This window comes from Nuphar pumila, chromosome 2, assembly GCF_984573655.1.
Source record: "Nuphar pumila chromosome 2, dmNupPumi1.hap1.1, whole genome shotgun sequence".
NCBI lineage: Eukaryota > Viridiplantae > Streptophyta > Magnoliopsida > Nymphaeales > Nymphaeaceae > Nuphar > Nuphar pumila.
Genome location: NC_143250.1, coordinates 103,157,454 through 103,184,327, shown reverse-complemented (window position 1 = coordinate 103,184,327; position 26,874 = coordinate 103,157,454). Strand labels below are relative to the sequence as shown.

Sequence of the window (26,874 nt, the reverse complement as noted above, 5' to 3'; positions counted from 1 at the left end):
ATGACCCACCCTCTGCTTCTCTTCTATTTCCAGGGTCCGTCAGTGAAAAGAGTCATTTTCCTGCTTTTTCCACAGAAAGCAAGTTCGACCCCCCTCATGGGGAAGTGATTCTATGGAAAAGGGAGATCTGGCATTGCTTCCCATGCTTTTCTGCAGAAACTCGTCGTTTTTTCCGCACGATAATGCGCTTCGAGGGAAATGCACGAGAGGGCATTCTCGTCATATCGCTGTCTTAAACTGGATATATTCGTAATTTTACAATACTAAGTTTTTTTTCCCTCGTTCAGATGGGTAGAAAATAACAAGGGAAAGAAAAGAACACGGTGGAGAAAACTCCGGTGGGTTGGTCGTTCTCCTTGCAAAACTTCCGACGATCAGAGCGGGTAAATCCGTCAGCCTTCCTCCGGAAAGAATCTTCTGCGATGGAAACGCCGGTACCATCGAGCTCCGGTGAGATCGCGTTGCTTTTCTTTTTTTTTTCCCTTCTTTTTTGTCTTGTTTTTTTTTTTCTTGTTTTCCTTCGAAAAATGAACTTATCACATATAAACCCTTAGACACCCATTTCCCCTAAGGGTTTTGTCATCCAAACAAGGGAACAAAATCGCTGATGTTACCGATTTTTGGGCATTTCTCATCTAAACGGCTCCTTAATTGTTTCGCACATTGTAACTGTATCAGAAGTTCCGGTTTTTGGTGACCTAAATGCCTGTTGTCAGCTTTAAAGTGACTCAGTAGTGTATCTTTTCTAGATTTTTTTAGTTGTTTGTCTTCTATATAACCTAGTCTATGCTGGTTTTTGTATGATGTGCTTGTATTTTATATCTGTATTCTCAACTTCCTTTTTTTTTTCTTTGGTGAAAAGTTGGCATTTATCTCGTTTGAATCATGTTTAGGTGCTCCTGTGCCAGCGATGTTCAAAAACCGCTTGCAAGAATATTCTCAAAAATTAGGTCTTCCTCTTCCTGTATATCAAACGGTTAATCAAGGGTTCCCTCACGCGCCTCTGTTTGTAGCTACTGTGACTGTTGATGGAGAAACCTACCAGTCACACCAAGGTTTCAACCATCGCAAGGATGCAGAACAGGATGTTGCAAGGGTTGCGCTTGAGTTTATATCTAAGAGGATGCCGGATGAAAGCTTAATTATAGTGCAGGTGTGTCAAACTCTTGTAAGGCATTGATTATGTAGATTGCTGTTTTGCTTTGTGTTACCTTGAACTAATTAAGTGTATGTTCTTAAGCATAACTATTGAAGTAAAAGCTTTCCGATTTCATTTTATTCTTATTATCCTCTTTACCTCCTTTTTTCTTTTAGGGTTTATATTGTGATGATCAAGTAAAAATTCATAATCATTTTTGTTTGTGTTTTCTTTTTCAAACATTATTTTCATTTGTTTGTCTTGGCATACTAATTTTCTTTATGATTATGTCAACCATTGTTGTGGTTTAAGGAGATTTTATGAAGTTCTTTTTTAAACCACCTATTTAAGCACCTACTGTGATTTTCATCTAAAATTGTTATTAACTAATTGATTTGTATGTGCTTTACAAAGGTTGCCTGGTAAGATCTAATAGCTGAATTGGTCAACTCATGCTATAGCTTAGGTGTTTTGATGTCATATACCATTAGAGGTGACCTCCCATCTTGACAATAGATACAACAACAACAACAACTACGCCTTCATCCAAAAACAATTGGGGTCGGCGATATGAACCAACAAAGAAAATCATTCTGGGTCTTCCACATGAATCCTTCTCCTCCAATCATTTCTATCCAATGCCATGTCCTCGGTGAGGTTCAAAGCATTCATATCTTGACAATAGATATATTTGTGATTTTCTAGCTATTTATTATCATCATCTTTATCAAGCTTTGTCCTGATTACATAAGCGATCTGGTTTACAAGTCTGTTTATTCATTCCTACATTACATAGATATGAATGTAGGATCTAGGCACAACATTGAATCACTTGGTACAACACACTAATTTTGTAAACTGAAGTACACATTGAACGCTTTATATTAATAATAGCAACGTTCAACTGATAGAGATTACCAAAATACACTTTAGACCAGTGTTGTCAGTATAAGTGCGTATCGCCCTGAATCGGCCAATACATATCATATCGTCAGAAAATTGGTACGATACTGACCTGAATCAGCTATTTTTTAATAAATGTAAAAAATAGCTTAAAATTGATCTTTAATATTATTTTAATGGCTTTAACACGTGTCATGTTCTGATTGACACTTAGTGTTTTTTAATTATTTTTTGGCCAATTCAGAACGATTCACTTTAGAATCGGCAGTGAATCGTTGGCCAAACAATACAGGTCCTATTCCGACACTGACAACATCGCTTTAGACTCAATTTCACTAGAAATAATCTAACCATCTGATTGATACTATTTTGGTGTTGGTTGGTCAGAAATAAGCATGGCCAGAAATTGGTCAAGTCAGCACCATCTTGGAGGGCATCATGCCTCCTATCAATATCTGGCTTTGCCACAGGTTAGAACTGGTGGTTGGACGTTTATTTGAATGAATGCTCTTAAGCCCAATAATTTGGTCAATTTCGGGCCAAATTAGATAAGAAATAACCCATCTCCAAAATTTTACCTGATTTAGATATGCTGATAGAAAAGCGAAAGCTGTCTATGGAATAAAATTTTGTTGATGTACATAATATAATATTGCACTCTAATTTCTTTATTGACTCATTTGGTTTTGTTTATGCGTTTTTTATATTTTGCTTCAGGATACAATATTCTGCAAATCTATCCTTAATGAGTTCGTGGTCAAGATGAACATGGAGAAACCATCATACTCCACAGTCCAAACTGAAGGTCTGATTTCAGCTTTTGTCTCTTCCGTGGTGTTTGATGGGGTGGCATACACTGGTGATTCTGCAAAGAGCAAGAAAGAAGCAGAACAAATGGCTGCACGAAAAGTTATTCAAACTGTCCTTCGACTAGCTTGTAATGCTTTAAAGTTTAAATGTTATCATTTATGAAGAACTTTTACATTTTATTTGGAAACAGAAAAGTTTTTCTACTTTTGAGCCATAAACTTTATTTTAAGCATTTTCAAATGACCTATGCAGGTAACTCTGATCACAGGAATCTACTCTCAGAAATTATAAAATCCAAGGATAGGCTTTATGCTTCCTTGAACAAAAATGCTACCCCTAAAGGAAATCAGGAAAGTGTTTCAATGGCTTCAGCAAAGATTCCTTCTCAAATTAGTAGTTTGCCAGTGGCATGTTCAGAAGGTTTACCTGCAGAACAGGGGATGGGGCCACTTCCTTTACATCCCATTGCAGAACTTAAGAAGCCTAAAGTTGAGTGTTCAGGTGAAGTGACTTCTGGATCAACTGAAAAGGGATCGGTTGGTAATGGAATGGATGTACTGAATGAAGCAACTAATACTGCATTACCAAAATCAGCAAACCAAGGATGCAAGGTTCCATTGGAAGCAGTGCCTGCATGTGAAACTGACATGGCTTTAGATATGAGAAATTTGCAGAAAAAAGCTTCTGATTCAGTTGGTAATGGAACTCAAAGATCCAATCAAGCATTGGGTGGTTTTGTTTTAAAAGTCAATCAAACATTAGGTGCTGTGTCAGCAAAACCATCAACCCATGGAAGCATGGCGCCATTGGAGGTGGTGCACGCACGTGGACCACTCGACAGTGCTTTAATCACTGGTGATTCAAGGAGACGTCTAAGCATAGAAAGTAGCAGTCCTAAAGGAAAATCAAAAAGATTGAAACATAACACGTCATAGGTGTCTTTCTTTTCTCTTATTGCCTTTACTTTTTCCTTTTTAAGTACCAATTTCTATTGTTCTTTTGCTTGTTTGAATTTTTTTCTTTCATGGGCTGTCATTTCTTAGGAGTGAATTTTTCTGTTACTTGCTTTCTACTTCTCCAGTGGCATATTACATAACCTGTCATGGACTGAAATCTGGAATTAAATATTTCAAATGCCTAGCTGTTGATTTCACAATAGTTGTCTTGGCATTATGGTGTTCTATAATCTTGGATTGTGAATGAGACTTTTAAGCATTTGAACCTGCTAAAGTTGTTGCTGTCATGTAGGTGCTACAATTAGCATGGGCTGGGATATGCGGTGGCTAATGAACATCCTTTTAAATGGCTATCGTCTTGTAGCTTTTGCCTGTATTTATAGATCTTACCAGAAAATTTAGTTGGAAATTGGAAATTGGAAAGTGGAATTTTCAGTAGCTTGATATGAGGGTCATGAGCAGGCTCTGGTCTTTTTATTTAACAGTATTAAAGCTTTATAGGTTGCAGAGGATCTTCTAGATTATTAAGGTATCAGCTTGATGGTCTGTGCTTGCAATTTTACAGTCTCTGAGATTCTGAATGCTTTGTCAGTTTACTTATTAACGGATATAATTTTCTATCATTATGACTGGACTGTTCCTTTACTATTTCACTTTGTTTCTTAGTTCTGATGTGGGATGTGTGTTGGAGTAGAGATTCATTATTCCCATTTTTGTTACTGCTTGAGTAACTTGAGTTGATCTAATTTGAGGCACTGACTCTTTCACATAGAATTCAGGCGAATCTTGGAAAAACTTTGGTAGATTTATGGAGTTGCTGACACCTTTATAACCTATGTCACATGGGTGCGGAGCAATTTCAAAAATTTTGGACACGGGGACACGACTATATATATATATAACAATAATAAGATTGTAAAATTTAAAGCAATAAGTTGACCGGTCAAAGTTGACAATATATATATATATATATAACAATAATAACAATAAAAAAATTATATATATATATATATAACAATCATAAATGGACAAAAATAGACTCGGTCAAAGTTGACCGAGTCCAAAATTAATTTTAATAAATAGACAAAAATAGACTTGGTCAAAGTTGACCGAGTCCAAAATGTGGACGGACTCAGCCCCGGTGCGTTGACCGAGTCTGACACTTCGTTGACCGTGTCCGCCCCGTGTCCGAAGCCGCACCCGTGTCGGGTACGGGCGACGCGGGTGCGTTGACCTTTTAGCCGAGTCCGTGTGACTTAGTTTATAACGGTTTTATCAACCCATTTAGTCAACTTGGTAGGTACTGATTTTTTACTACATTTTGGATCAGGGAATCAATCACTTGGTTTGACAATAAGTGTCAAAACTATGTGCATTTTGCTTAGATGAATGGTTGCAATGTTTGGTAACTGATCATAGTGGTTACTTATCCAAGTACCAGAGTCCTATATATTCATAGATATCTCCCTAGTATCTTTTTGCTTGTCACATTGGTACTCCATTTTTAATCCTATTCCAGTGTCTTCTATATACTAGTTATATTGAAAAATTTATAAAAATGACCATCTTGCCATATCTGCATCTGTATCCATGTGACATAGATGCTTTTGTCTCTATTTCTTGTGTAGAATAGATATGAGCCCTCCATTCCTTCTACCATTCTTGTTGATCTCATTTTTGTCTTTCTTTGCTTTATTTTGAAGTTGAAATCAATCCTCTGTTTCTTCCTCAAGAAACAAATAAAACTGCTCTGAGAAATCTTTTTAATTTCATAGACTAATGTACTGAACTTCTTGTGATAATAATATCATATACAGAAACTTGTATAATCTCCAACCTTGATTACCCTTAGGCTCTGTTGGAGAAATGGGAGCATCCACTTCCGGTGTGCCACAAATATCTGTTCTTCAGGAGGGTTTTGCAAATCATTTTTTGTACTGACAGGCATAAATTCTGTAACTGCCTCTTTCAACTTCCCAACACCTTTGGTGGCATGATTCTCCTGAACATCCTTATTCCTAAGAGTTTGACCCAACTCCTTCAAAGGTCTAAAACCCTTAAGCAACTGCCATCATCAATATGCGTCTTAGAGCACAAAAAATGATCTGTTGCACCCTGCATTGTCCACATTTTAATAGCACTGTGAAGATTGTTTTACGAATGATCTGTTGCATCCTGCATGATCCACATATTCATAGCACTGTGAAGATTGTTTTAGATCTATGCTAAGGAACTATAGCAAATGTTATGTATGCACGACCCCCTTTAGTTATCTGTTGTGTATTTTCTAATCAAAATGATAGATGCCTATTTTCTGAATTATTCTCACAATTGTCACTAGTCAAAAAGCCATACTTCAGCACATTTTGAATTTACACTCAACCAAAAATCATGCTTTAAAATTTCATATATTGCAATTAGACTTGTCATTCACCTTGTATTTACACTTTTATCAAATAACAATCACCGAACTCTTACTCAAAGTCCAAGACATCAATTGTTTTTTGATAGGCAAGTTTGGAGATAGCCCCCATGAGAATCGAACTTAAGGCCCCTCTGTTATGAAGTGTGAGTTTGCGACCTTGCTGTCCTACTAGGCTACTAGTTCATTCAACCTTAAAGCCATCATATTAATAATGTGAAAATATAAAAAATATCAGCTGGAGTTAATGTTCCTACAAGATACCAATGGAAGAGATCAAACAAGAGAGAGAGAGAGAGGTTTAACTAGGTCGGATATATTCGACCCTACCCAATGTCCCTAACTGATTATAGCCGACCCAACCGGATTTTAATAGACATATGAGTTTGGGCCAGGTCCTGGGTATTATAAATGAAGATCTGAACCCGCTTGGACCCGGCCCGCATTTTATACTCGACCCAAATGGTTTCACATAATGTAAAACCAAACTGACCCAAACCCGAATCCGCTTTACAATTGAACCGTATCGAACCCAAACCTGCTTCGTATCCACACTGACCCGGACCCAAACCGATTATATACCCAAAATTGTTTATACATGAACCGACCTGTTCTGAATTCATTGAAACCCGATCTGTTATTGTTTAGAATAGTTAATAAGCTTCTCTTTTGTTAACATATAATTAAGAATAATTTAATGGCAGGTAATTAGGTTTAGAATACCAATTATATTGAGACCCTAGTTGAAACCTGAACCTGTTAACCCATATGGGTCTTTTCAGCCAAACCCAGACCCGAGTCAAAATGGGTTGGATGATGGATCTGTGTCTTATTCTTTTACCTGATTATAGTCGACCACATACATACCGAACCTGTTAACCCATATGGGTCCACAAATTTCAGCCATACCTGAACCTGAATTAGATTGGGCTGAGCCAACCCGAACCGACCCAGTTACACCCCTAACTGTGAAATTGCATGCTGTATCTAAATGTCAACTATCTGCTTTCTTGGCATATTTTGTACAACTCAATTACCTTTCGCAGTTAACTTACAATACGTGATTGCAGGTGAATGCAACAAGAACTTTTTTGCCTTCTCATATTTTTTGTCCTATTTTCATTCATTTTTTTGCTTGAGCCGTATTTTAGATCACATTTTCCAGTTCAATATGTTTGATTCATTTTTTGAGCTTGTTCATTTAGTTTGATCTAGCAAACAATTTACAGTTTAGTCTTTTTAAGATGCTAGTCTTATCTCTTTACTCGCTGACCCCAATTGTTTTGGGATGAAGGCGTAGTTGTTGTTGTTGTAGTCTTATCTCTTTACCTTGGCAATTTCAGGTAATGTCATGATGCTGCTTTTTGTAAAAGAATAAATTGTTGTCATGGATCGAGGAAAGGGATATAGAGGCAACAAGTCCTTGTTAATAGTGGAATTTGCTAACAAGCCTATTCGTGCACTGGTATATGTCTCTAAGGGTACTAAGTAGTAGCTAACTTTTTTCTGTGGTTTTCTGTTTTCTTGCAGTGCTTTTTGCTGGATGAATGCAATTGCTTGAGGGCTTGTTTTCATTTTGTTGCTCTTACTAAGGATGCATGCACTGCATTACTTGCAGAGTGTTTTCGTTTGATGTCATAACTAGCTGTAACTCTTAGGATACTGTTTCATCATAAGGTGGCAAGCTGAAATGGGTTTTGGCTTTAGAGCAATGATGTCACTCTATATATTCATTTTCGAGATGATGATAGGCTTGGGGCGATGAATTTTTTTTATTTCTTTCTTTCCAAAGTATAAAACAGACTATTTCCCATTAATTGCGTTGTGCTTATCTCATCATTTCCTATTTTGCGTGAAGCATTAACTAAGAGGGTTCACTATTTTGTTGCTGTTAGTTTGTAGATAGAAGGAATTGGCATGTAAGGTGGGTTGGGCGTCTCTTTGTGTGAGAGAGACGGGTTTCATCCATTCTTTTTTTCTTTTGGATAATCCAAGGGAAAACCAACACCGATCGCACATTGGCTGGCCTTCGGTTAGTAAAACCCTTGAGGCCCCCTGCAAATCGGGGAGTGCGCCCAGCTTCGACCTTGCAGCAAGGGACGCCATGCGTGGGTTTCGATCTTGTGACGTCCTGTCAACTTGGTGACATTCACAAGTCGCCCCTACCAGATGAGTGGAGCCTTTGTGGGCATCTTTTGATTCTTAATGAGATCTGGATTTCTTGGTGAGAGTTTGTATCCATTCATCCAAGAAAATCCATATGAGAGATTTTGGATACACGGATCCATTCTGGTCGTGATTTTGACTTGAATTTGAATAATGTTGGGTCATTAATTCTTTTGGATTATATGATTCTATTGGGATCTAATTTGGATTGCATCTTTTGAGTTTGGGCCCTTGAACGTTCCTTTTGGGCTAGACTCGGTTCTTATTAGAACTGGTGTCTTCATCTGAATTGACCATTTTCACATATAGGTAATTAGACCCTTATTAGGCTGGTGTCAACCGGGTTGGCTTGAAATAAGCCAATCTTGTTTCTATCCCAAAAACAAGGAGTGCAACGGGTTGGTTAATTCTGGAGAAAATGATGTTAAGAACCCTTTACATATTCAGTTCATACCAAGTTGAAGGCATCATCTGTCTTAAAGACAGTCTTTGGAAAAAAATGGGGTCTTAGAGATCTCCGATCCTGCTTTGAAGCGACCTCATAATATTTTTAAAAGATCTTGATTCGTGTGGATTATCTTTGATCGAGATCTATCTAGATCTGGTTTGGATATTATGCTTGACTATATGCCTTCAGGTTCCAACACGTTCTGCAAGCTCTGGAATAGTGCCACTGAATCCATCGGAAACAAATACCCAAAATCTGCACAAAAGCATCTAATGTATATATCTGCAGCAAGCTTTTCACATAGCTTGGTTGGATCGTAGACTGGTAGTAACAAGAGAACATAAACTGGAGTTGTATTGCGATCTTGCCCATGGTTCTCTACTCTGCTGAGTCTATAATCACAATGTTCGAGCATCTGCTAGTTTTTGTTGGAGTCCGTCCCTTAATTGCAATGGTACTCAAATTCAGAAGTTGAAAAACGAAACAACTGTTCTGCTTAGCAAGGTTACCACTGAAGTGGTTACCATGGAAATTCAGAAACCAAGAATGAGATTGTCCATGCAAGGGCTGATATTCCCTACTAAGGTATGGGACTTCAAATTTGATGGCTGTAACCCTCATCTCAATTCTGTCGCCTGAAACTTGTATGGTTGTAGAATGCGAGTGAGCTGCAACTTCAGCCACCAACAAACGTTAATCCAGCACATAACTTCTAGTTCTTAGTAGGAAGAAGATGAATTCAGGGTGCAATGATAGTTTTGAAGTTTATGCTTTGCAGCCCGACTCAGTCATGCATGAAAACCCTTGATGGATTTAGTCTCTCTATGGAAGCCAGTGTTGGAGCAGAGTTGGGAGGGGTGATGAAATGGGTCATTGGAGTGGAGTTGTCAACTACATCCTCGTGAGAATGTAGTTGAAATAAGGAGATAGGAGGCCATCTCCACTAAAATCTTCATTCCCATCTCCCAAATCTGAGCTCTCAAACAGCAGCCAGGTTGGGGATTCAGTGAATCCACATTCCTCCCCCGCCCCCCCATACCTACACTCAAATCCTGCTCCCAAACACTTGCATATCCTCTTAGTATCCATATCACACGTGAGCAAAACCCAAAACGTCAAGTGACTCAACCAAGTGATGCGAGCAGATGTGATTCATGATCCAAGCCTCTAAAATATGGGTTAGCACCATCGATTCCTGCATGATGTGGACAACATATCCAACTAAGATTCTCAAGAAGATACTCGATCGTAATTGGCTACCATCATGCTTGTACGTAGAAAAGAAAAAAAGCACATTAGGGAAACATGAAATGTGAGAAGACGGTCAGGTTTTCACATAAAAAGTGACAAATCAACGCTATAGTCTGTTAAACTGCGCCCGAAGCCATAGGTAACAACTTGAGGGAAAAATATCTTCTGTTTGAATGAAATGGAGAACAATATCTTCTGTTTGAATGAGAATGGAATACCAGCAGGAAATCAAGGAGATGGGACCAGGTCAGAGTGAGCTCTGACGGTAATGCCATTGATCTCAAGATGAACGGCATCCAAAGGACCAAACCTGTATGAATGAGAGGCCAATCAATTGGAAGGACCACTCTTTTTCCCGATGTCGTTTGTGTTTCGGATGGACAACATCTGAATGATTTAAAATGAACGGCTCACGATGAGACTTCTTTACTGTTTGATGGGTGCCATTCATTTTTAAGATGAACGACATCCAAGGCATAACCTGATCCTCTCTTGAAATTAAGTACCAGCATAGTTATAATAAAAAGGAACACATAAATAAGCATATAATAGAATGACAGGCCAACAAAAACTATCCAGGATGATCCTTTGTAGATGGTATGCGGGATGAACCACCCTGATGACAAAATAGTGAGGACTCCAAATACATAATGCACGGGGTAAGCTATGCATCTTAATTTAAGAAAATGAGGTCATGGTCCCTCTTTGATTTCACCACTAACCAAAATCAACTATTTCAAGGCATCAATTACATAAACTGAATCTGAGTAATTTATTCCTCTGGTAACTGAAATTACTTAAATGACCTAGTGGATAATAAACCTTCCATTTCACGATAAACATTCTTGCATAATGAGGGATAGCAAAAGAGAGGATCATCTAACTAAAACTGTAGCATCCGTCTATAATGGATAAATAAAATGTATTGTATAAGTTCTGAATTTGAATCTAAATGCATCAATAGAATCATTTCAGAAAAGCAAGAAAAAAGAAAGGAAAGATCTTATAGTTCCTGCAAGGGGAGTTCATTCACATATTTATATAACATGCCAATATATTGCATTCATACACCATTTAAGTTGTGCTAAAAGCATACATTGATAGTCAATTCTACAGGGATTCTCATGGCAAGACAACTAAGAAAGTGGTAGGAGAAAGTAATGGAGAAGGCCATCTTTGGAAGTTGGAACCCAAATTTGATAAGAAAAGGAATTGAGAGATCTACTGCTTAAAACTCAGTAAGTGGCTGTATGTATCAAGATGATGACTACCATAGTTGTAGAACCCAATTATCAGATGATCACTGACATTAGCTGCTCTGTGCATCATAGAGATCTATTTGGACTCATAAGGACAATCTTTCAGTTTTGCTACTGCTGTATAAAGTTGTTTAAATTGCATACAATAAAAAAAGGCAGCCACAGTTTGAAATGCTGCATTCAACACATTGCTCTGTCTCTCTCTGAAAATCCACCTTACGAGTCACTCCCATCAAGCTGTCCATGAGAAAGAAGATGCGCCATGTGTTGCTGGATACATAGAAAACAACCACGTCAAATAGGAACCTATATGTCCAACAATCAAACAATGCATCCAAACAAGACTCCACTTTAGTATTTCACTTGAGAGTTTCCAAACAAAATCATGTATCTTGGGCTCTAGATTGCAGATTCTGTTCATTATAAGAACAAAAGGAAGATGTACAAATCAAGTGAAGATTTTACTATCAATGATATGGAAGATTGCACAATTGTGTTCATCTGCCATAAACACTTCTTCGTTATAAAAGAATTTTCCACTGTGCAGGCTAAAAAGAAGACCTCTAATGCAAACCATAGTTGCCAGAGACGGGTACAGGTATGTAAGACCTCAGAAGTTTCGGGTACAATTTCATTGAAACGTGCATCTAAAAATTGTAGTACGAATTTCTAATAGACATTGATACGAGGTTTTGGTACATGGTTTCCTTGATGATGGTACATGTTTCTAATAAAACTGACACAAGTTTGTGGAAATTAGCTTCAACATTTGTGTTGTAAGAATAATGACATCATATATGTTGAAATAAAAGAAATGCTAAGAATAAAAGGAAAAGTACTAACTTTAAAAATTAAAGTATCACATAATTTCAGCATCTATAGCTATAGCAATGAGCCAATGTCTCAAGCTAAATGTAAAAGCAAAAATTTTTTAAGACGATAATCAAACAATCTCAAGATAATTTGTCAATGACGTAAAGGTTGCCTCTTGAAAGATTTTGTGAAAAGTACATGCAACTATGAGCATGATATCTTGTGTGCATTCTCAAATCTCAACTATGCAATTAATATTAAAGTACAAAAATCAAGTTTAGATTAAAGAAAAAAAAACCCTCCCATGACAGCCTCAATGGAAGTGAGAGAAGCCAGCTGATGGTTTTAATGGAAGCAAGATAGATCTACATATATATGAATGGTTTATGAGTGATTGTGGAGGTCCTATTATTCATCTTATTTGAGAGGAATACAATGACTACCACCATTCCAGATGAAACCAGGTTTGGTACTGGTTTCACTTGTACAAGGGACCAATTACCTATATTCTTAGAGATGAGCTTTATATGCATTTAGAAACAAGTTTCTTGGTGTTTCTGAAACTGGTTTCAGTGTTTTTGAAACTAGTTTCATGCTAGTACCAAGTAATGGTATGCCTGAAATGAGACAGGGAAAAATAGAGTTTCCATGCAGCTATGATGCAAACAAAGGATAATTAACACCTATCACAGTTACATAATAAAAAAAGGAAAGGGAGAGCGAACAAATTAGATTATGTGAATAAGTATTGAAGAGCAAGCAAGTAGAAATAAAAATCATACAGCATGGTATGCGTAAGGTGGCTTCCCTTGCCGATCAAAATGTTTGGCCATGATAGAGAACTCTATGGGACCCCATTCCTCCTCCTCAAACACATTGCCAAGGGCAGCTTTATATAACTAAAGATGACAAAGCAAATACCCAATAAGTGAACACAGAAAAGAACAACCATCAAAGGAAACAAATGAACAAAATTGGCGTGAATCGCAATGCCAACCTTTGCATTGTCAGTCAGCAGCTCTGTTCCAGCAGGAAAAGAAGCATAGAACTGGTCTGCTCTGGAAATTCCTGCTCTCGTCCTGCAATTTTGAGCATGAAAACGTCAGGTAAACTTTTAGATTGCATAAAACTAATAGAAGGGAAAATTGTTGTCATGAACACAGGACCAACAAGAAGGAACTCACGTGTTGCTGGTGTATGCATAGCTCAAAACGGCCACGAAGCAGTAGAATCCAGTATATGAAACAAGCCTCCTGAATTTCTGGATCTTTAGAATTTGTTTGCACGACTCCAGCACTGACATTGCTTGGAATACACAATACCTCTGATCAATAAGCCACAGTATTAGCAATCCAAAGGTTTCACTATGGTCTTGAGCCATTTCAATTTTCCCATTGAGAATGTTTTCCTTTCTTTTCTTTTTCTTTTCCACTTTTCAGGGACATGGCAGTGGTGCATTTACTCATCCAATAAAAGTGGATAAGTCAGCGGATTATGTCATTCCCCAAAATGGAAAATCCTAGCTTATCCCAGATTTTTGGATGGGTTATGCAAAACCAAATATTTGATTTTCTGGTTTTTGTACTTTTACAGATTTTTAGAACCTTGCCTTTTTAGATTCTGAAAACCTATAGCTTTGAACGTATCTTAAAACCTAGAAAATAATATCCAGGCTTTAATTATGTGCGTGTTTTGTAGGTTACCCCAAAATCCTGGTGTTGGTTTTCTTATGGCTGCCAATAAATTACATGTTATAACAAGCAATTTAAACAGAGAATTTGCAAAAGGTACCTTTTAATTACCCTCCCAAGACCATGGTGCAACACAAGAGCCACTTAATGGAAGCACTATGGAAAATTTAAAAAAGATCTTCAGTTACCAATCTGTTTGATCTTTTAACTTTCTTGTGAATTAAATCACAGCCAAGGTTCATATTCTTAACTTGAAAAGCTTTTTCAGCTAGAAATTAGCACTAGTGGAACTCTAGCCACAGAAAATACAATAAAAATTAACAGTCAAAATGGATGTAAAATATAGTCATGCTAATCCATGAGATGTCATCTCTGCATTTCATCAAACAATTGACATGCAACTTCTCCTTCTTCAGAAGCCCATAATAAAGAACAGCAACAGACAAAGAATTTGCCTCGCATACTCTCAATTTTAGTGCATCCATCAACAATGGCATTACGGGATACTACATTTCTTTCAATCATTTTACCAAACACCTAGTGTAGACGATTCAAACAAACCAATTCTCAACCCAACCACCAAATAGCTTTGGCTTGGCCTGTGTAAGTCCATGTATCAGAGGTAGCTTGGCAATCATTGACCCAACCCTTCACGAGAACCATAATGAAAAAAAACCAAAGGAGAGAGAGAGAGAGAGAGAGAGATTTACCGTGACAAATTTGGAACGAAGTGGCCGTAGAGCCAACCAAGGAGGAAGGTCGACCAGGGCAGACCCTTGGGCGGGCAACAACGAGCACCGGCTTTAGGATAAATAAACTTGGAAGGGTGCGTTTGTTACACCGCCCACCTAAAGGGAGACCACTTTACCTTGACAGGGAGGCGTAGGAGAGAAAGTGGTTCTTAGAGGTGTGCATCCATTTTCATAGAAAAGTTTCTTTTTTGGCATTTATCATGTGGACCCTGGCACATATTTCTCATGAAAATGTTTGTTTCACTTTTTTTAGGCAAAAGCTCTCTTTCTTACAAAAGAGAACCTCTTTCATAAGCAAGAGTATGAAACAACGGATATGTTCTGATCGTCCAAGTTTTACCTATTAGTGGGAATTACCTTTTTCTAGAGTTCTTATAATTCTTTTAATTTAATTTTATTAATAGAAAAATTCCTCCATCACCTACCGCACATTCCTGCTGTTGGTAAAATCCCTGAAGACCCCCTTGCCCACCGGAGAGTACATCTAGCTTTGATCTTGGGGCAAGGGACGCCATTTATGGGTTTGGAACTCGTGACATCGAGTCATCTTGGTGACATTCACAAGTTACCCTTGATGAGCTGAGCCTTGTGGGCATCATTTTAAATTTATTTTATTTCATTTTACGTGCCAAAGACTTGAAAACCAAAAGTTTGTCTGGAGTTGATACGACGTCACGAATTTGAAACCTATGGGTGTTGGGTTCAGCCGGCCCACAAAGACAGAAAATGCAAAAGCAACATGGGCAGAGCATACATGAAGCTGCCATTGGAAGCACCAGATGGTGGCTAGCGTAAGGGGGGCTTCACTCCTCGGCCGGACTGCTGCCCTCCACGAGCACATGCTTTTGGATACAGTCAGTGAGCAGAATCACCGTTCCCTCACCGGATGGAAAAACACCAAATGAAAGGTAAGTCTCTCGACCTGTTTTCAATTTTTGTTTTTCCTCTGTATTTTTCACCTTATTAGGGGGCCGCTCATGATACCCCTTTTATAGGCACAGAGTGGGAACAATTTGCATAACTGTTCTCCCTTGATTCTGTGCGAGTTTATCAGAAGAAGCATCTTCCGTGAGGGGTATCCACATCGTGGGTAACCACCATCACTAGCTGGTGGTTTATCCCAATATTCTTCCACTTGTTCCAACGATAAACCCTTAACCAGAAAACTGTATGGGAATGACTTGATGAATAGATTGGCCTTTATAATCTATTGTGTAGATCCTTAGTTGAATCTCTAATCCTTATGAGATTAACAACAAAAATAATAACGAGAATCAATGAACTAAATGTGATAACTTTATTCATATGCATATGTCAAAAAGAGTTTAACAAACCCATTCTCGAAACATGTTCAGAATATAATCCCGGTGCTAGCCCTTTAGTAAATGATCAATAATCATCTCTTTAGTACCAATATTAACAATATGCACTAGATGATTTTCTATTTTTTTTTTAACAACAAAATACTTTAGCTCCATATGCTTGCATGATATAGTACTTTTGTTGTTGTTCGAAAAGAACACCATAGCTTCATTATCACAGTAGACTTTTAGTGGCTTCTCAATGAAATCAACTACCTTTAACTGTGATATGAAGTTCTTCAACCATATGGCCTGCGAGGTGGTCTCGTACAATGCTATAAATTCTGCCTCCATGGTGTGAGCAATAGTGGTCGACTGCTTCCCACTCCTTTAAGAGATCGCGCCCCCAACAAGTAAGAAGATGTACCCAGTAGTGGATTTTCTACTATCAAGGGATCCTCCTAAGTTCACATCTGAGTAGCCAATGACCTCGATGTGATCAACTTTATGATACGTTAACATATAGTCTTTTGTCCATTGCAAATACCGCAAGACTTTCTTGGCAACCTTCCAATGGGGTATGCCTAGGTTAGACTGAAATCTACCAAACACTCCTACTGTGAAAGAAATATCTGAACGAGAACAAGTCTGCGCGTATTGCAAGCTGCCAACAACTGATGCATATGGATAAACACTCATCTGTGTTTTGTGAATATCGTCTAGTGGATAATCTTTTAGGCTCAACTTATCATATTTTGATATGGGTGTTGAACTAAGAGAACAATTCTCCATCCCATATCGCTTTAACACCTTATTTATGTAGCATCTTTGGGAGAGGCCTAGAAAATCTTTTGCTCTATCTCAACGGATCTCAATGCCAAGTACATAAGCAGCCTCACTCATATCTTTCATATAAAAATGTGATGCAAGAAACTGTTTTGTCTCTGAAAACAACTTTATATCGTTGGTTGCAAGCAAAATATCATCCACATATAACATCAATATAATGAACTTACACCCACTTTTCTTAAGGTATATACATTGATCAATAATGTTTTCTGTAAACCTGAAAGTCACAATGACTTGGAAAATTTAATATACCACTGTCGGGAGGCCTGTTTAAGTCCATACATAGATTTGTTGAGCTTGCAAACTAGACGATCATTTTCAGAGAAACCAAGAGGTTGATCCATATATACCTCTTCATTCAGATCCTCGTTGAGGAACACTATTTTTACATTCATCTGATGTAGCTCCAAGTCATAATGAGCTACAAGGGCCAAAATTATTCCCATTGACTCTTTACTTGAGACAAGAGAAAATGTCTTATTATAGTCTATGCCCTACATCTAGGTGAATCCTTTAGCAACCAATCTTGCCTTATGTATTTCTATACTATCTTTGAAATCCTTCTTGGTCTTAAAGACTCATTTACACCCTACGGGTTTTACTCTCTTAGGTAACTCGACAAGATCCTACACTTGATTCATAGTCATAGAGTCTAACTCTTCTTTCATGACTTCTATCTAGTGTGTAGATTGTTTGCTTTCCACAACTTCCATAAAGGTCAACGAGTCATCATCTATATCTATGAAATCACCAGGCTCCTGACAGCACACCACATAATCAGGATGTATGGCAGATCTCCTAATTCCTATGGATCTCCAAATGGGTCGTTCTTCATGCTCAGAATGAACCTGATAATCCTGTTCGTGCTCTTCCGCATTGTTCACAATAGGTTCACTTTGGATTTGTGCATCAACAACCGGGTGATCAACCACATCATTATTAGGAATAATAATGTGATATATTTTGGTATTTTCCTTAATAGGTGATGAAACTAGATCCTTTACTTCCTTAAAACCAAGGTTTTGAATTGCATTTAATCCTACTAAACCATCTTTTAAGAATTTTGCCTTATCCGTTTCAATAATTTATGGTGAGTGAGATGGGCAATAAAACTTGTATACTTTTGATCTTTCTAGATAACCAATGAAATATCCATTGGTTGTTCTTGGATCAAAGGCTTTAATGTGGGGGTTATACAACTTAGCCTCTGCAGGACATCCTCATATGTGCATATAAGACAAAGATGATTTTCTATCTATCCACAACTCGTAAGAAATTTTAGGCACAAATTTTGTAGGTACCTTATTTAAAATATGCACATCTGTCCTTAAGGCTTACCCCACAACTTAATGGGAAGTGTTAAATAATTCAACATAGCTCTAACCATTTCTTTAAGCGTTCGATTTCTCCTTTCAGCTACACCGTTTTGATAGACACTACTAGGCATGGTATATTGGGACACAATGCCTTCTTCTTTGAGAAATTACTCTAATGATCCTTCTCTTTGCCTCATCTTAGTAAACTTACTATAATATTTGCCACCTCTATCAAACCTGACTATTTTAATAACTTTATCGGTTTGTTTCTCTACTTCTTTCTTAAATTTCTTAAACATCTGAAAAATATCAGATTTTTTAAAGATTAAGTAGAGATACATATACCGAGAATAGTCATCAATAAAGGTGATGAAATATTTTTCGCCTGTGTAACAGAGGAAAAATGGTCTACATATATCCGTATGGACTATCTCAAATATCTCAGTGCTACGTTTGACATCCTCTTTATATGTGTTTGTATTCTTAGCCTTTATGCAATCAACACATGGGTCATTGTCTGTAAAATCTAGAGATTTCAAGATCCTTTCATTTACGAGTCTCTTTATTCTCTTTTCAGAGATATGACCCAATCTTTGATGCCAAAGCATGTAGGATTTATTATTAATCATGCTACGTTTATTCCCAACCAATGTGTATTCAGAAGTCAAAGACTCTTGAGTTTGGATCTTCACGTTTAATTTATACAAACCATCATAAACTGATGCAAAGCCAATTTCAATTGAATTTCTGTAAATGAATAACTTGAAATTTTCAAACTTAAAACAATATCCAAATTTATCCAATTTTGAAATTGAAATTAAGTTTCTACTGTATGATGAAATATAAAAGACATCGTGAAGATCTAAATATATGGCTGTATCTAAAGTAATCCTACAGGTCCCAACACCCTTTACATGCAAACACATCTTGTTTCCCGAATAGATGCTCTTCTCATACATTGTTGGTTCCCTTCTGCTCAAGAAAAATTGTAGACAGTTGAAAATATGAACAATAGCACCAGAATCAATCCACCAGCTATTTTCAGGAATTTTTAATAAATTACATTCATGAGAAACAAATGACAAATTACCTTTCTTTTCCAATCACTTCTTGTACTTTATGCAATCTGTCTTCTTGTGTTCCTTTCTTCTTGCAAAAGAAGCACTTTATGAGAGCAGGGTCAGATTGCTTACCTTGGGATGTCTTATCCCTTGTTGGCTTCTTCCTAGTATTTTTCTTGAATGCATTCATCTTCGGTCCTATCTCGGGTGCATGAGAAGACATACGTGCACTCTGCACCTTCTCTCCTTTCAATCTCTCTTATTCTTCAACACACTTGAATATAAGTTCATTAAACGTTTATTCATCATTATGTGTGTTGTGAGAGATTTTGAAAGGTCCGTACTCCAAGGGTAAAGATGCTAGAACTAAATGCACTTGGAAAGAATCATAAATGGTCAGCTTCATGTCATTCAGCTGAGACACTATATTTCTCATCTACAAAATATGCTGACGAATGTTTCTCCCTCCAGTATATTTCATAGATATGAGCTTTGACATCAGGGTATTGGCTTTGGCTTTATTTGAACTCACGAATTGTGCTTCAATAGCACTCAAGAATTCTTTCACTACTCTACATTGCAGGATGACACTTTGAATATTCTTAACTACCTTAGATTGCAGAAGCAACATGCTAAGCCTATTCAAACGCTCCCACTTCTCAAAAGCACTCTTTTGATCAACAATGCTTTGATCAGTCAGGGCAGCAAATTCATCTATCCTTAGGGTCAAATATAAATCAATATACCCTAATGTAAAGAGAACAATCTCTTTCTAATCACTAAAATTTGATCCATCTAGAAAGTGAATACAACTAAAGCCATCTAAAATCATAGGACTAGAAACTGCATGACAAAAGACATGTATCAAAAGGCATTGGTATGAGACAAAACTTAATGAAAAAAGTAAATGAATAAAGTCCCTTAATATGCTTATTTTCAAGCGAGTGCAGGGGGTCATTGAAGCCTTACTTTGGTAAGAGCTCCAACACACAAAACTACTTCGCCTACCGACCATATTTGATAAAACTAAGGTTCTTGTGAAGTTAGACCATCAACATAAAGTACCTTTGGATACACATGTGTGATGTATCTAGACACATTTACCTTATTTTACCCTACTTAAATTTCAAACACGATAAAACTTCCTTTGGGTCGTTCATCATTTCACGAATCTAAGTATAATGTTTATATTGGATAAAACTGTATGACAATACTAAATTTTTTTTACAACATACGTGTATTCAGTCACTTTGGTGACGTGAATATACTAAGTCATCTAACTATCCTTGATGCCAATATTATACATTCATTCATACATGCACAATTATAAATAAATGAACATGTTATCAAAATAAGAACTTTAACATGCTGCAACTTGATGCTTACGCTCATGAAATGAGTATCCAAAACATAATGAATCGGTGAAAAACCCTTGAACCGGTCCTAAAACCGCATGAACCGATCAAAAGACCCATGAACTGGTCCTAAAATCGAATGAACCAGTCGAAAGACCCATGAAACCGGTCCTAAAACTAAATGAACCGATCGAAAGACACATGAAATCGGTCCTAAAACTGAATGAACCAATTATAAAAACCCCTGAACCGGTTCTAAAACCTCACGAACTGGTTGAAAGACCCATGAACCGATCCTAAAACTGGATGAACCGGTAGAAAGACCCATGAAACTGGTCCTAAAACTGAATGAACCGATTATAAAATCCTTGAACCGGGTCTATAACAGTCTGAACCGGTCTCAGAAACTCCGAACTAGATCCAATTGACTGAGAACTGGTTCCTGAATGGCCTGAAATAGTTTAGAAATCCAGTGAAATGGTTGAACCGGTTCACTGTTACCGTTACAGATCAATGGATCTGGTTCTGTCAGATTTTCCAGATCCAGAACCATATAACCCGGTTCAACCGGGTTCTGGATTTGACAAAGATAGAACTAGATCCAATTTTTTCGAATCCGATCCAGGGACATTTGGACTTGGGTACTGTAATCCGCAACCCTGTATCCAGATCCAACCCGGTAGCTTTATGGGTTGGAACGAATCTACAGATTTGGATCTAAAATAGTGACCCGATCCAGTGAAACAGTATGGATTAGATACAGATCCAAAGTCCAGATCGAGTTCTATAAACCTGACCCGAATCCAAAAAAAATGGGTCTGGGTTGCAAGGGTCTTGGGTCTCTTACCCGAGAACCGGATCCGATCCAAAGAACCTTTATGGATCGGTACAGGTAAGTTGGGTTCTGATCCAATTATAGACTCGATCCCGATCTGAAAATGACATGGATCTGGATATCTGAGAAAAACAGGATCCCTCACCCAAAGCATATACCCGATCCAGTGATCCTCATGGATCGGTTCAGGTGGGACGGGTTTGGATCCGATCTGAAACTATAAAATCCTGTTTTACGAATTAGGGTTTCAGAAACCCTGAATCCACTTTTCGATTTTCTTTTTCTTCTTGAAGGATCACCGTCGCTACCCCCTTTCGAAACCTCATCGCCCGAAGATGTCACTGGAGACATCAGTTGCAGATGAAAAAGGGGGTGGCCTTCACCCTGTTCTAATTGACCATAGAAAGAAAAGGCAGTGCCGCAACAGGGAAACCAAAATGGGCGGCGATCGGGAGCCGGCGACCACGATCAGCCCGTCGATCTTCACTGCCAGTGAAGATCAACTGACTGCCTCCTTCATGGCCATCAATCGACGTTGATTCCGGAAGGCTCCTTGTAGAAGAAAGGAAAGCACCCGCCGGTGACCTGTAAAAATTTTCGATTTGGGCATTTCGAAAAACGATCGACATAATGTTGGGTATTCACAAAACCTGACAGAGAAAGCGTCTGGCACAACGATGCACCTCCCTCCGTGAACCCTATAGGGTTGTTTTCTTAAAGGGGGAGACACCGACGTCGTGTAGTCGGACAGGGACCTGATTGCCAAAAAATCGCTGCATCATAGGGGTATAAAATGCAGCATGACGCAAAAGCGTGGGCCCATAATCCATTATTGGGTTCAATCTGCACACAAAGACAGAAAATGTAAAAACAACATGGGCAAAGCATACCTGAAGCTGCCATTGGAAGCGCCGGATGGTGGCTGGCGCAGGGGGGGGGGGGGCTTTACTCCTCAGCCGGACTGTTTCCCTCCACGAGCGCAGGCTTCTGGGTGTAGTCGGTGAGCAGGATCACTGTTCCCTCACCGAATAGAAAAACATCGGATGACAGGTAAGGCTCTCGACTTGTTTTCCCTTTCTGTTTTTCCTTTGTATTTTTCACCGTATTAAGGGGTCACTCATGATATCCCTTTTATAGGCATAGAGAGAGAACGATTTATATAACCATCCTCCCTTGATTCTGTGCGAGTTTATCGGAAGGAGCATCTTTCGTGGGGGGGGGGGGGGGGGGTATCCACACCATGGGTAACCACCACCTCTAGCTGGTGGTTTATCCCAACAATGGGCGCACATTCCTTGCGACAAAGCCCAAATGGCAACACTGTTTAGTGGTAGGGCTGGCAAAGAAGATAAACAGCTTGCCGTTCAGCTCGGTAGTGCTGGGATGACTGATATAGTGAACATGATGATCGCTCTTGAATACTATACACATTAAATTAATGAAAAATAACACAAAAATAAATAAAAATTTAACTAAAATATTCAATAATTCATCATCAAGCTCACATTTCCTACTCTACAATAAGTATTTATACTTTTATAGCAAACAATAAAAAAACCCTAATATTAATATGGATTTGAGGTTGATGGTGACCCTAGCTTGCCAAGGCCGTTGAAGAGCCGCCGATGATGCCGTGGTCAAGCCAGAACTCCAGATTTGATGGCCAGAAGGCTTGTGTGGCTGAAAATTTGATGGATTCAATGACCCTCCTAGACCTACTTATATGGTCCAAAATCCCATTATTGGACCTGCATATGCCCCCCATCCACTTAGGCCTCCGAATGCACCTCCTGTTCTTCTAGGGTGTCGGTTCAAACAACCTCTTGTTCCTCCACCACCAACCACTCAGAGAGGTCAGACACATAATGAACCTCCCATGACTTGAGATCAGCAACAACACCATACACCAAGGTTGCCAGACTATGAAGCAAAAGCAAGAAACGATACAAAGAGCAGAAGCAAGAAGCAATGCATTTTAAAATATATAGGAAGCAGAAAGCGAGGAATAAAAAAATATAAGAATTGAATGAGAATTAAAATGAAACACAAATAAAAATTATAATAAAAGTGACTAATATTAAATTTCATGTTTTTTAGTATAAGAATTAAATTTTTAACAAAATCTAAAATTGATGACTATCAATTTAACAAAATCACATGAAAGTGAGTGAGAAGAGTAAAAAAACACACATAAAAAGCATGAAAAATTGAGTAAGAGAACATATAACAAGAATAAATGAACCAAGTAAAAAGCATAGGAGAAGCATGATGATAATCAAGGTTCTCATCAGGTTTCAAAAGCGAGAGTATCACACTTCTAAAATAAGTTTCCGGAAAGTGAGCTTCCCACCTATCTAAGAAGCTTATGATAACTTTGTCTTAAACAACATGCTGCACAAGATGATCCAGATGATGCATCAGGTGTCCTGGCATGAGCACCCCACCTTGACTTGTACAATGATGCCTATATCGTGCAGCTCAGCATGCCAGCAATTAGAGGGGTCAGCGGTGGTCATGTTTGAGACTTTAGTTAAGGCCTTATATAAAACTCACTTAACTCGGCCGAGTTGAATCGGGACTCAAGCGAGTCACTAGTTTTTTGACTTTGAATAATCGATTTTTGGTACAAAATGAGTTATACCATTTTATTGACTCGAATAGGCTCCAATCCGAGTTGACTCGACCATGTCCCGAGTCAACTCAACAAGAAATCCAATGTTGTGGGTAGGTGCTCCATCGTCGAAAGGTTGTACTATGATACCTGTATGTGATGGTATATAAGTGTTGGGATCTTTGCATGATCCATGTACTGCATGGTGCATGCATGCATGCATGCATTGATGTATGCGATGATATGTGCATGATGAGTTGAATGTTAGACGTTATGTAGATGTTGAGATATGGTACATGGTAGATTGGGTGCTACATACATGTTAGATGTGCATGATGATGTGTTTGAGCATGGGTTGATGTATGTGATGGTATCTGCATGTGAACATGCCATGGTAAAGTTGTATGATGGTACAACTATTCTATGATACATGTATGTGATGGTATATGCATGCATAGATGTGATGACATCCAGTACATGCATGACTTTATGTATGTGATGGTATATGCACATGATGCATTGAATGTTATGCCATATAGATGTAGAGATGGTATATGATACATATACATGATGCATGTAGTGTGTATGTGATGGTATATGCATGGGTAGATGTGATGGTATTCATGTACCATGCATGCCTTCATGTATGTGATTGTATGCACATGATGCGTTCAACATGTTACACAAATGAAGAGATATGGTACATGATATATATTGTGTATCATGAATATGCATGGTTATGTAATCAAGCTTATGCGTGCTATGCATGTTCATGGGTGTGATGAACAATGCCATATGAGTGTGCATGGACCCAAAGAAGATCTGATAGGGTTTCAATGTACCATGCGTATCCATGATTAGGTATCTAGTTTATGTCTGGCATGGGTGTGCATGTTGGTAATGAGGAGTAGATCCGATAGCATGGAGGCAAGATTCGATGAGACTCCAATATGCCACGTGTATGCATGGTTACGTAATCAAGCTTATGTCTGCTATGATTATGCATGGTGGTGATGAACAATGACACATGTGTGTGCCGTGTCTGTGCATGAACTCAAGAAAGAGATTCGATAGAGCCTAAATAAATATAGGCTGAAAGCCATATGGATCTGGGTCAGATCGAACAAAGCAATTTGCAAAGCTTAAGTTTCGTGATTTGTGTGGAACACGTTGCAAATCAGCCAGAGGAAGTATTTACAACTCATTGAATCACAAAGATTACAATGGGTTTTTGAATTTTCGATGGTTCAAAAATTTTTACCCCGTTTACATCAATAAATCTTATACCCTTATTTTATCCCATTATAATAATGATGCATCTGGTGTAGAGTCGAAAGAAGCCATGGTCCAGCATGCATGGAGATTCCATGAGACTGGAGATCCCTACTGAACGTCACAACAAAAGGCCGAAACCTTTCAAGTGGACGTTATTGGCTAGTTTTGTGGGAAGCAATCAACGAAAGCATATTGAATATATCAATATGCTTTACAAGAACTTCGTTCTATATGAAAGTTCACATGCATCTCCTATCAAGTTATCTTCTCTCACTCGGGGCCTCTTTTTTATTCGCTTGAACAATGTAGAGGAGATGTCCCGAATCCATCAATGCGCACCCTGATGCGCACCAATGACTCAAATGCCATTATGGATTCAACTTGAATCTCCATCGAATGCTGGGCGTTGAGGGGATTGGTACGTTCCTACAAGTAGGGATGACAGTGGATCGGGGGACACTAGGGCCCCACCCCGCCCCGCATAAAACGGGGATCGAGGTAAGGATGAAGGTTAAAATCTATCCCCGTCCAAAGATGGACATACATTTTCCCCTGCCCTGGCCCGTCCCCGTCTCAATCCCTGCCTTGCCCCGCCCCACCCCACCCCATCCTCAATCCTTTAAGGGATGCCTATAGACCAAGGGGAAATGAGGCCCCGCCTCGCGCCCGTTTGGATCGGGGATGGAAGCGAGGGTGGAGGTTAAAATCCATCACTGTGCGAGGATGGAGGTTAGGATTTTGAATTGGGGACGAGGGTGGTGGAGAGATGTGCATTCGTTCATATATGCATATCACTTCTGTTTAGGGTTCCTCCATATAACTTTGTACAGTTGTACTTCTTCCGCCTAACCCCAGCTTTCTATGTCAGCCTTCTGACCATATTTCAGAAGCTCTTGAAACCAAACTTCAAATCGAAATGGATCGGCCAACTTTTAACCATCAAACAACAAGTGTCATAAAATATTAAAATGAGATTAATAATATAAAAAACTATTTTCTAGCATTTTTTGATTTATTTGAAAAAAAAATCTAGAATAGGCCCAATAGGGTCCGTAGCGAATCAATTTTTCACGGATATGATATGAATGATTCAGGCCAATTTCCAATGATACTGACAACATTGGTTTTGACATTTTCGACTGTGTCATGCATTTCTTCCATTCATTGCAGGAGTTGGGGGCTGTTGGAGCTTTATTACAGACGCAGGTCACTTGGTGCAGTTAAGTTATAATCATCCCCTATTTCATCCCTATCATCATACCCCATACACGATCTCATTGATGCAAGTTGTTTTTATCAAAATCCTACGGCCTAGATGGATTAACATGGTCAATTTGATAGGAATCAACCTTTGGGTTGCATTTTTTAACAAAAAAAAAGAAAGGAATTTTTTGGTATGTTTATAGCCGTTCAAATGTTGATATTCACTAAATGAATCGAATAGATCATGTGTATGGGGTCAGTTTTTTTTTTTTTAAATTTTCATAGCAGAGCTGATCAAAAGAACTTGCTTAAGTGAGATTCTAAGATGGGGGTATAAAGATAAGGATGACATAGGGATGAGTGGAACTGATTTGCACTTAGGGTCCGTTTGCATGTTAGGAAGAGGAAGCGGCGTCACCTTGCGCGGTTTCCTCTTCCATGAAAACAAAATTGGACCCC

The 26,874-nt window shown here is 38.4% G+C and overlaps 2 protein-coding genes across 4 annotated transcripts; one reads left to right on the top strand and one right to left on the bottom strand.

Annotated features, from left to right (window-relative positions):
* The first annotated feature begins 309 nt into the window (after positions 1-309).
* On the top strand, positions 310-7,935 carry LOC149846482 (double-stranded RNA-binding protein 4-like). 2 transcript variants are annotated; one of them, XM_089998026.1, is made up of 5 exons: positions 310-450; positions 894-1,153; positions 2,759-2,978; positions 3,104-3,786; positions 7,573-7,935. In XM_089998026.1, exons 1-4 carry the CDS (start codon positions 423-425, stop codon positions 3,784-3,786), a joined length of 1,191 nt encoding a protein of 396 aa, XP_089854152.1. In that variant the 5' UTR covers positions 310-422; the 3' UTR covers positions 7,573-7,935. The 2 variants fall into 2 exon arrangements, with proteins under 2 accessions (XP_089854152.1, XP_089854153.1); XM_089998027.1 differs by having other exon boundaries at positions 311-450; positions 7,760-7,935.
* A 3,168-nt stretch (positions 7,936-11,103) lies between these two features.
* On the bottom strand, positions 11,104-14,721 carry LOC149846481 (uncharacterized). 2 transcript variants are annotated; one of them, XM_089998025.1, is made up of 6 exons: positions 14,568-14,721; positions 13,958-14,013; positions 13,351-13,490; positions 13,164-13,245; positions 12,949-13,065; positions 11,104-11,623 (listed from the first exon to the last, which is right to left on the bottom strand). In XM_089998025.1, the coding sequence occupies exons 3-6, from the start codon at positions 13,467-13,469 to the stop codon at positions 11,570-11,572; spliced, it is 372 nt and encodes a 123-aa protein (XP_089854151.1). In that variant the 5' UTR covers positions 13,470-13,490; positions 13,958-14,013; positions 14,568-14,721; the 3' UTR covers positions 11,104-11,569. The 2 variants fall into 2 exon arrangements, with proteins under 2 accessions (XP_089854151.1, XP_089854150.1); XM_089998024.1 differs by lacking the exon at positions 13,958-14,013.
* Positions 14,722-26,874: the final 12,153 nt, after the last annotated feature.

Excerpts from the sequence above, each read along its gene's own strand:
- LOC149846482 (XM_089998026.1), top strand. The coding sequence starts at position 423 with ATGGAAACGCCGGTACCATCGAGCTCCG. Across the intron at positions 1,154-2,758 it reads AAAGCTTAATTATAGTGCAG|GATACAATATTCTGCAAATC; the intron begins GTGTGTCAAACT and ends ATTTTGCTTCAG. Across the intron at positions 2,979-3,103 it reads AACTGTCCTTCGACTAGCTT|GTAACTCTGATCACAGGAAT; the intron begins GTAATGCTTTAA and ends TGACCTATGCAG.
- LOC149846481 (XM_089998025.1), bottom strand. The coding sequence starts at position 13,469 with ATGTCAGTGCTGGAGTCGTGCAAACAAATTCTAAAGATCCAGAAATTC. Across the intron at positions 13,066-13,163 it reads TGCTGACTGACAATGCAAAG|TTATATAAAGCTGCCCTTGG; the intron begins GTTGGCATTGCG and ends TGTCATCTTTAG. Across the intron at positions 11,624-12,948 it reads CACCTTACGCATACCATGCT|CAACACATGGCGCATCTTCT; the intron begins GTATGATTTTTA and ends CTATGTATCCAG.